General features: G+C 62.2%; 2 protein-coding genes across 3 annotated transcripts; one reads left to right on the top strand and one right to left on the bottom strand.

The window, feature by feature from the left end:
* Window positions 1–180: 180 nt before the first annotated feature.
* orc1 (origin recognition complex, subunit 1) lies at window positions 181–6,030 on the bottom strand. Its single transcript, XM_068743614.1, has 18 exons — window positions 5,936–6,030; window positions 5,376–5,503; window positions 5,136–5,308; window positions 4,657–5,050; window positions 4,013–4,259; window positions 3,780–3,857; window positions 3,639–3,701; window positions 3,452–3,541; window positions 3,220–3,351; window positions 2,981–3,181; window positions 2,793–2,894; window positions 2,386–2,557; window positions 2,205–2,312; window positions 1,774–1,923; window positions 1,579–1,698; window positions 899–1,053; window positions 746–833; window positions 181–569 (listed from the first exon to the last, which is right to left on the bottom strand). The coding sequence occupies exons 1-18, from the start codon at window positions 6,028–6,030 to the stop codon at window positions 375–377; spliced, it is 2,691 nt and encodes an 896-aa protein (XP_068599715.1). The 3' UTR covers window positions 181–374.
* A 503-nt stretch (window positions 6,031–6,533) lies between these two features.
* Window positions 6,534–8,754, top strand: prpf38a (pre-mRNA processing factor 38A). Of its 2 annotated transcripts, none has more exons than XM_068743295.1 (10): window positions 6,534–6,689; window positions 7,050–7,209; window positions 7,284–7,405; window positions 7,489–7,574; window positions 7,644–7,754; window positions 7,839–7,945; window positions 8,013–8,039; window positions 8,254–8,342; window positions 8,459–8,510; window positions 8,596–8,754. In XM_068743295.1, exons 1-10 carry the CDS (start codon window positions 6,560–6,562, stop codon window positions 8,639–8,641), a joined length of 930 nt encoding a protein of 309 aa, XP_068599396.1. In that variant the 5' UTR covers window positions 6,534–6,559; the 3' UTR covers window positions 8,642–8,754. The 2 variants fall into 2 exon arrangements, with proteins under 2 accessions (XP_068599396.1, XP_068599395.1); XM_068743294.1 differs by having other exon boundaries at window positions 8,254–8,378; window positions 8,462–8,510.
* Window positions 8,755–9,349: the final 595 nt, after the last annotated feature.

The following is a 9,349-nucleotide window of genomic DNA, read 5'->3' as shown; positions in this document are numbered from 1 at the left end:
AGCAGTCTGGCCCCGCCCACGCCCCGCCCACCGCCGATCAGCTGCAGAACTGCAGATAACTCCTGATGTTTACCTGTTCAATATGCTGATCGTTACAAAGAAATGAATATGGATCAGCCTGAGAGAACGCCTGCAGGCGACACTCAGGGCAGAGACAACACAGGCCGTTCGTGGAGTTGACTTTATTTCTGCGGAGATATTCTCCCATAAAGAGTTAAAAAAGACAAAGAAAAGAAACGCAAAATGAAAGGTCGTTAAGAGTCCGAGGGTCGGAACCGGGTCCCCCTTCAGTCAGACTTCAGAACCGGGTCCCCCTTCAGTCAGACTTCAGAACCGGGTCCTCCTTCAGTCAGACTTCTGAACCGGGTCCTCCTTCAGTCAGACTTCAGGGCGTAGAGCACGTCGTCCTGGCTCACGTTGAGCCGGACGCGCTGCAGGATCTGCAGGCGGCTGGACTCCAGCAGCAGAACCCGGCAGGCGCCCAGACGATGACACACCCCCAGAGCCTCAGACACGCCCACGGGCAGCAGCCCCTCGAGCCGGCACAGAGCCCGATGCTGCACGAACACCTGCCAGACGGAACACAGGGAATAGCGCTTCACTCAGGACGCGCGGCCGTCACGGCTTCTGGTCCCCCGTCGGCTCCAAGTTAAACCGGGAGCCGAGGGGGGCGTCGGCTGGAGGTCCTGTGGCTCCTCCCTGACCAGGAAGTGTGCGTCTGTTAGCTTCAGATTAGCATCGCTACCTGCTGGAAGGTGGCCTCCTCCAATCCGAGCCGCCGAAACTCGGCGATGACCGCCCTGAGGAAGAGCTGCTCCTGCGCCGACGCACACCTGGACACACAGGATTCAGATGACATCATCAGCCACGCCCCTCCCCAGTGTAACCCGATGCCCACCTGATGGCCGCGACGTAGGGGGAGGAGAACATCTCATCGAGCGCCTCCATCACGTGACTCATCCCCACCAATCCCGCGGCAGCGTGTTCGCAGATCTCCGTCGCCCGGCGACAGATGTCCAGACATCGCCGGGCGTCGCCCGACAGAGCGGCCACCTGTGAGGAGGGCAGAGTGAGCGGCGGCGCGGGGCTCGGGGAGGACGCGGCGCTCGGGGAGGACGCGGCGTGGGGGGACGCGCCGTGGGGGGACGCTGCGTGGGGGACGCGGCGTGGGGGACGCGGCGTGGGGGGCGCGGCGCTCGGGGAGGACGCGGCGTGGGGGGACGCGGCGCTCGGGGTGGACGCGGCGTGGGGGGACGCGCCGTGGGGGACACGGCGTGGGGGACACGGCGTGGGGGGCGCGGCGCTCGGGGAGGACGCGGCGTGGGGGGACTCGGCGCTCGGGGAGGACGCGCCGTGGGGGACACGGCGTGGGGGGCGCGGCGCTCGGGGAGGACGCGGCGTGGGGGGACGCGGCGCTCGGGGAGGACGCGGCGTGGGGGGCGCGGCGCTCGGGGAGGACGCGGCGTGGGGGGACGTGGCGTGGGGGGACGTGGCGCTCGGGGAGGACGCTGCGTGGGGGACACGGCGTGGGGGCGCGGCGTGGGGGGACGTGGCGTGGGGGGCGCGTCTCTCGGGTACCTTCCGGGACACCAGCTGGAGCGCGTCCTCCTCGAAGGCCTTCACCTTGTTGAGCCGGGACGTGACGATCTGCTGCAGCTGCCTGAACGAGTACGGCTGGAAGGACATCCTGGTGAGACCCTGCGGACAGGAGGCGGCGGCGGCGTGAGCGGCGAGCCCAGCTAGACCTGGCCACCCTAAGCCCCGCCCACTCACCAGTCTGCTGGCCACCCTGTTGATCATGATCCGCTCCGGCAGGTCCATGGTGTTGGCGATGGTCAGCACCACCAGGCGGGCGTGGCGCCGCGTCGGCCAGTCGAACAGGTTGTACATGACGTTCTGCTTCCTGGTCCAAAGGAGGTCCAGCTACGGAAGGTCAAAGGTCAGCCGCCAAGTCAGGAGGCCTAAAAACGGCGAGTCGAATCTGACCAATCAACAACCAGGAACTTCCGCGGCTCCGCCTCTCACACCTGCAGCGTACCCGTGTTAGCATTAGCTTAGCTTGAGGGATCTAGATCAGACTAATAATGAGGCCGAGGCTGTGGGGGCGGGGCTTCCTGTGCTCTTTCGTCTTTTCTATTTTGCTGGCTGTGCCCCGCCCCCGCAGCGCTCACACTGAACCATACGGGGGCGCCGCCGACCCTTACTTCGTCCACCAGCAGCACCGTGGTCTCCTTCCTGGGGGCGGGGCTGCTGAATCTCTTCTCCAGCAGGGCGGCGGCGTGGTCGGCCGTCGCCTTCTGACCCGCCAGTTTCTGTGGCGGAGAGTCCAACGGTCAGTGAACGCGTCCTCCGGCGGGGAGGGGGTCCGTTTAGGGACGCCACCACCTGCAGGATCTGGACGTAGGCCTGATGAGGATCCGTCATCTTCATCCCGTTGATCTCGATGAAGTTGAAGGGCGGGACGTCGTCGGCGGCGGCGGCGTGCTGCAGGCAGCGCATCACTTCCTGGACCGTGGCCGTCTTCCCCGTCCCCGGGACGCCGGAGATGTACATGCACCTGGAGCAGAGGACCAATCAGGGCGCGGTGCCAGTCTCGGGGGGGTTCGGGTCCGGGTCCAGCCGGGTCCAGGTCCGGGTCCAGCCGGGTCCGGGCCCAGGTCCAGCCGGGTCCAGGTCCGGGTCCAGCCGGGCCCGGGTCCAGGTCCGGGTCCAGCCGGGCCCGGGTCCGGGTCCAGCCGGGTCCGGGCCCAGGTCCAGCCGGGTCCGGTTCCAGGTCCGGGTCCGGGTCTTACCCCCCCGTGCCGTCCGTGACCTTGCTCTCCACGAAGCTGTAGATGTCCTGGAACTCCTGCTCCCTGCAGGGCAGAGACTCCGGGACGGCGGACACATGGAGCCTGGAGACACACGGAGTCCTTCATGAGGTCACAGGTCAAAGTCAGGACCGGCAGGACCGGCGTCTGGGTCCGGCCTGACGGGTCACCTGGTTCTGGCCTCCTCCAGCACGTTAGCCGGTCTCCGGACCGGCAGGGACCTGCTGGGGATGCTGGGACTGGCCTGCTGAGGCGTCCCGGGGCCGACCTGAGGGACAGAGGACGAGGTGAGACGCCGGGGGACGGCCTCGGGTGTCTCCAGCCGCCGCCGCCGCCCCACCTTCCCGTTGGGCGTCCTTCTGGGCCTTCGCCTCAAACGAGGAGTTGCAGAATGTCGGCGGTTGTTAACCTCCTCTTCGTCGCTGCCCCGCCCCCCACCTCCTCCTCATCCTCACTGCTGGCCTGCAGCTCCTTCTTGGAGGGACGAAACTCGTCCTCGTCCTCCTCGCCGTCTGACATCAGCTCGTTGCCCAGCAGCTTCCTGATTGGACAGGAAGTGGCGGTCAGGACGGCGGGGGAGCCGAGAGGCCAGCCGATTGGCGAGGAAGACTCAGACCCCGCCCCCCCACCCCCCCGCTCACAGCTGCTTCCTGATGCGTGACGACACCAGCTGGGCCGTCTTCCTCTTGGAGCTCCTCGGCGCCGGAGAGTCTTCGTGGGTCGCCTCCGCCCTGTTAGCACCAGAACACGCCCCTTTGCTGAGTCACAAGGTGCAAACGCAGAAACATGCCCCGCCCCCGCCCCGCCCCGCCCCGCCCCCCCACTCACAGTGGGACCAGCGCCGGCTTCTTCCGGGTTCTGGCTTCACTCCTCCTGGACGGAGTCGTCGCTCTGCTCAGAGACACGTTCAGGATTTGGGTCGGACCCCCCCCATCCCCCCACCTCCCCACCTGGTGCCCCAGGACTCACTTCTGCCCCCTGGTGGCGCAGCTTCTCCTCGGTGTGGCGTTCCCCTGCTTCGGGATCTGTCCCGGTGGACTTCCGTCCCTGCGAGAGACAGCAGCTTTCAGCGTCACGATTTAACCTCCATCTCCCCAGGTGAGGACACACCTGTCCCCAAACATGGCGAGGACACATGTCTCACATGGACATGGGGGACAGGCTGTCTGTCAGAGTTCAGCGGGACGGGGGGGGACGCCAACCTGCAGCAGGCGTCTCTGGCAGGAGACACGGGGCTGTTCGTCTCGTGGGGGTATTTGTCCAGAACAACGGTGGCGTTCTTCAGCAGGACATGGTCCAGCGGTGCGCCGGGGGGGCTGGGGGGCTTCCGGAGGGTCATGGGCGGGGCCTCAGGGGGAGACAAAGACAGTCTCTGAGCCAGCATCACGCCCGACTCCTCCTCGTCCAACAGCTGGACGTCTTCGCTCATCGGCGGCGTCTTGTCTGGACCTGAAGGGACGGAAGAAACGGTTGGTGGACAAAGACCTAAAACCTGGAGGACAACACAGAGGAAGACACGGAGGACGACACCGAGGACACCGATGAGGACGCGATGAGGACACAGAGGACGACACCGATGAGGACAACGAGGACACCAAGGAGGACAACGAGGAGGACACGGAGGACGACACCGAGGACACCGATGAGGACACGGAGGACGACGACGCAGAAGACACCGAGGAGGACGCCGATGAGGACACCAAGGAGGACACCGAGGAGGACACGGAGGACGACGACGCAGAGGACTCCGATGAGGACACCGACGAGGACGCCGACGAGGACACCGATGAGGACTCCGATGAGGACACCGATGAGGACACCGATGAGGACACCGACGAGGACTCACTGCTCAGCTGCAGCTTCTTGCGGACGGCGGCCGCCCCCGCTGTGGAGCCCCGCCTCCTGGCGCTGAGACACCTGGACGCGGACAGTTTGGTGGTGGAGTGCAGCGACTCGGCCTCCGCGGCGCCGCCCCCCCCCGTGCTCGACGCGGCCCGGCGCATCACGGCGAGGTCGGGGGTCGGCAGGACACGCCCAGGGGCGGGCCGAGACCCCGGAGCCGCCGCCGGCGGCGAGCAGGGGGGGGACGGCGGGAGGGAGGGTCTGGGACCCGGAGCACCTGAGCCCAGGTGAGCAGAGTCAACCGCCCGGAAGGCCTTGGAGTCCCAGGACAGCTTCACGTACAGAACGTCCTCGCCGCCGGGGGGCGGGAACGGCGCCGCTCCGCCCACATGCCTCACCTGTGACGGAAGGAACACGGGCTGAACACGGTACCCAACATGCACCTGGGCCACACACAGGAAGCTGAACGAGTGCGAGCCCCACCTCCACGGGTCTGAGGATGGACTGGGCGTCGACCTCGTCTTCACAGCTGCGCCCCCCATAGAGGAAGATCTCCTGCGGGTGAGGCTCTCGGCCCAGCAGCTTCAGTTTGCCCAAAGGCACTTCAGAAACACGGACGAACCACTGGACCTCCGCCTTCATCTGGGCCCCGCCCTCTGAAGTGGCGTGAGAGAAGCGGGTCAGCGGCGCGCCGACGCGGCGCCGGCGCCGGCCGAGACTCACCGTCGCCAAACAGCCGGAGGACTTTGGCCACGAACGGGTTGTCGTCGTCGTCGCCCTCGATGAGGATGTGCTGCCCGGTGGTGACGAAGGTCGTCCGGCGGACGCCCTCCACCTGGATGGCCAGCGAGCTGAAGCAACCAGACACAAACAGGAAGGAAGCAACAGCTGGACCTTCACAATAAAAGCCCGGCAGGAGCACCAGCCAGCAAAAACAACACGTACAGGAAGGAAGCAACAGCTGGACCTTCACAATAAAAGCCAGCAAAGAAGCATTTTAGACAGACAGAGAGAGAGACAGACAGGCAGAGAGAGAGTCAGAGAGACAGACAGGTAGAGAGAGAGAGAGAGACAAGTAGAGAGACAGACAGACAGGTAGAGAGACAGACAGACAGGTAGAGAGAGAGAGAGAGACAAGTAGAGAGACAGACAGACAGGCAGAGAGACAGAGAGACAGGCAGAGAGAGAGACAGGTAGAGAGAGAGACAGACAGGTAGACAGACAGACAGGTAGAGAGAGAGACAGACAGACAGGTAGAGAGAGAGCCGATTCGTGGAACTGACCGGTACTCAAACGTTCGTATCTTCCGGTTGAAGCTGACCGGATCTCCACACCACCTGTACTTCCGTCTCACTCTCAGTCTGGTCAGATATTTCATCTCGTGGCCGCGCGTTGCGGTTTGCGCACGCGCTCCGAACAAAGGGTGATCAATAAGTGAAGATAACCGGAGACCTGGAGCGGAGCTGATCAGCGCCGATGATGCGCCTCGTTCCAGAGGAGAAGCTTCTCCGGATCACCTGCAGGAGACACAGCGGAACAGACCTTTCGCGCGAAAATGTCATCGTTTCCGGTCTCTTCTTCTTTGGTTTCAATTATAGCATAGATGGTTTCATGTCGCCACCTGCTGGTACAAGATATAATGGCAGGGAAATAGAGAGCAAGAAATACACGCTAAAATACATTAAAAATACACGTTTAAAAACTCAACGACGTCAAACTGTATGCCAGACAGTAATAATATACAGTATTACAGTTATTAAATATGTAAATGTGAATAAATGTTGCACGTGAAACTAACCGGAAAACAAATCGCTTTTATTGTGAAGGGGGAACGGAAGTCTTCTTCTTCTACGCCTCCGCATATCGCTGCGATCAGCGCATCGTTTAGCGACTCGCGTCTCATTGAAATGGCGAACCGAACCGTGAAAGACGCGAACAGCATCCACGGGACGAACCCGCAGTACCTGGTGGAGAAGATCACCCGAACCCGGATCTACGAGTCCAAGTACTGGAAGGAGGAGTGCTTCGGTCTGACCGGTGAGCTAGCTAGCTAGCTAGCGCTAGCGCGCTAATGCTAACCCCGCACAGAATATCTCGACCCGTATCAATGACGTTGTTTACGTCACTGCAGTTTTATCATCTTAAAAAGGTGACACCGGTTTCTGCAGCCCCGTCGCCTCACAGCAAGGAGGTTGCGGGTTCGAGTCCCACCTATTTGTATGTTCTCTAGTTGCAGAGTAGGAACACAATGATGGATCACATTGGTGTGGCAAATATTTGTACACACAACTCAAGCAGAAACTCGTGTGTGTATCGGAACCAATCACTCCGATGGAGCTGATCGATGGAGTAATGGCGGCTGCGTCTCTCTCTCTCTCTCTCTCTCTCGGCCCGCAGCGGAGCTGGTCGTCGATAAAGCCATGGAGCTGAAGTATGTGGGCGGAGTCTACGGCGGGAACATCAAGCCCACCCCCTTCCTCTGCCTCACGCTGAAGATGCTGCAGATCCAACCGGAAAAGGACATCATCGTCGAGTTCATCAAGAACGAGGATTTCAAGTGAGTTCCGTGTCCCGCCCCCTCCCTGTTGGCCCCGCCTCCCGCGCCTGACGGCCGTCCTGTCGTTGCTTCAGGTACGTCCGTTTGCTCGGAGCGATGTACATGCGGCTAACGGGCACGGCGGTGGACTGCTACAAATACCTGGAGCCGCTTTACAACGACTACAGGAAGATCAAGAGCCAGAACCGGAACGGCGGTGAGTCGGCGCCGCGGCGGACCCGGGGGCGGCGGCCTCCGGGTCCTGTCCTCATGAAGGAGCGTTTGTTTCCCGGCGTTTAGAGTTCGAGCTGATGCACGTGGACGAGTTCGTGGACGAGCTCCTCCACTCGGAGAGGATGTGTGACATCATCCTGCCCCGCCTCCAGGTAGGTTCAGGCCACGCCCGCACGCCGGCGGCTGCGTTCGCGTTTCCGACGCCGCTGTGCGTGTTACAGAAGAGGCACGTCCTGGAGGAGGCCGAGATGTTGGACCCCCGGATCAGCGCTCTGGAGGAAGACCTGGACGAGGTGGAGACGAGCGAAGACGATGACGAGGAGGAAGAAAAGGTGACGGTTCGTTCTGAGTCGATCGATACGATCCCGAGAAGCCGATCGACCCCGATCGATCGTGTGATCGGTTTGTCTCTGCAGCCCGAGAGAGTCCAGACGCCGGAGCCACACAGACGCAGTTACCGTGACAACGACAGGCCGCGCCGCTCCCCGTCGCCTCGCTACAGACGCAGCCGCTCGCCGCGCCGGTCGGTGCCGCTCGGAAGTCGAGTTTGTTTGTGAAGCTTCAGCTGAAACGCCGTTTGTTGTTTTCAGGAGGAGCAGATCCCCGAAGAGGAGGAGGTACCGGATCCCGTCCCCACGCCGTTTCACCGTTAGCTGCTCCCGCTAACGCAGCTCCGTTTCACCGTTAGCTGCTCCCGCTAACGCAGCTCCGTTTCGTCTTTAGCATTAGCTGCTCCCGCTAACGCAGCTCCGTTTCGTCGTTAGCTGCTCCCGCTAACGCAGCTCCGTTTCACCGTTAGCTGCTCCCGCTAACGGCGCTCTTCCGTTCTAGCCCGTCGCCCAGGAGAGACCGCCATCGCAGCAAGAGCCCCCGCCGCAAACGCAGCCGGTCCAGGGACAGACGCCACCGGTCCAAATCCCCGGATACGACCACGCGGAGGCCGAGCGCTGCCGACCGTACGTCGTCGCCGTGGTGACGTTAGAGAACGTTTGCTTGGCTGGGATGTACCTGATCTGATTCTGGTTCTGGTTCTGTTCAGGTCACCACAGAAGTCACAGACATCGCAGCCACTCCAAGTCTCCGGAGCGGTGAGCCGTCCCCCGTCCCTCGTCCTCCGTCCCCCGTCCCTCGTCCTCCGTCTGCAGAGAACCTGAAACCTTTCAATCGTTTCAGGAGCTCCAAGAAGAGTCACAAGAGTCGTCGTCGAGGAAACGAGTGACTCCGGCCCAGACCTGGTCCCGACCCGGTCCCCGTTGTACAGCGCCACGTTTTCTATTGTTGCTTTTAGCCCCCCCTGGTGGTTTGGACTTTGTGACAGAAATAAACTTGTGAATCATCGGTCTTGTGTTTTTGATGAAGACGAGGAGCCGCTCCTCATGATTGATGCTCAGGTGGTGACGGGGGGAGCGGAGGATTCTGGGGCTTTGAGTTTTCAGGAAGGGAAAAGAGACAAGTTTGTATTGAACAAAATATTTGTTACCACGGCGACGCTCCACTGAAAAACGAGTTACCACTAAGCGTTTCGTCCCGACACACCTTGATGTTTATTCAGAAGAGGGGCGGGACAGCTCCTCCTCCAACAGGATGTGGGGGAGGGGCTACAAACTGAAGCAGACGTTTCACACTGGACGACGAACGGAGGGCGGAGTCGGTCCGAAAAGGTCAAGCAGATTTTACACGGCAGCAGGAAACCAGTCAGGTGTGTGAAGGAGCAGCGCCACCTGTTGGACCCCAGCAGGAGGCAGGGAGGAGCTTCTGGTGAGCGTCACATGACCCGTCTCACCTTTGGAGGGGTCGGCGGTTTAGTGGATTCAGACTCGGGCTGTTTGCCGCCGCACCTGAACGCTCACCTGTCTCCTCCGGGGGCCACACCCAGCCAGAGCAGCAGCGCTCACCTGAGCTCACCTGGGCAGCGGAACACCTTGAT

The sequence above is a fragment of the Brachionichthys hirsutus genome, chromosome 9 (genome assembly GCF_040956055.1).
Source record: "Brachionichthys hirsutus isolate HB-005 chromosome 9, CSIRO-AGI_Bhir_v1, whole genome shotgun sequence".
Classification (NCBI taxonomy): Eukaryota; Metazoa; Chordata; class Actinopteri; order Lophiiformes; family Brachionichthyidae; genus Brachionichthys; species Brachionichthys hirsutus.
The sequence above is the reverse complement of the archived record's forward strand: the minus strand, read 5'-3'. Positions and strand labels throughout refer to the sequence as shown.

Bases quoted from the DNA above. Each gene is read 5' to 3' on its own strand.
- orc1 (XM_068743614.1), bottom strand. From the start codon at position 6,030: ATGAAATATCTGACCAGACTGAGAGTGAGACGGAAGTACAGGTGGTGT. The intron at 5,309-5,375 runs GTGAGTCTCGGC...ACGCCACTTCAG, and splicing joins CCTCCGGCTGTTTGGCGACG to AGGGCGGGGCCCAGATGAAG. The intron at 570-745 runs GTAGCGATGCTA...TCCGTCTGGCAG, and splicing joins AGGAGGCCACCTTCCAGCAG to GTGTTCGTGCAGCATCGGGC.
- prpf38a (XM_068743294.1), top strand. From the start codon at position 6,560: ATGGCGAACCGAACCGTGAAAGACGCGAACAGCATCCACGGGACGAAC. The intron at 7,755-7,838 runs GTGACGGTTCGT...TTGTCTCTGCAG, and splicing joins ATGACGAGGAGGAAGAAAAG to CCCGAGAGAGTCCAGACGCC. The intron at 8,511-8,595 runs GTGAGCCGTCCC...CAATCGTTTCAG, and splicing joins CACTCCAAGTCTCCGGAGCG to GAGCTCCAAGAAGAGTCACA.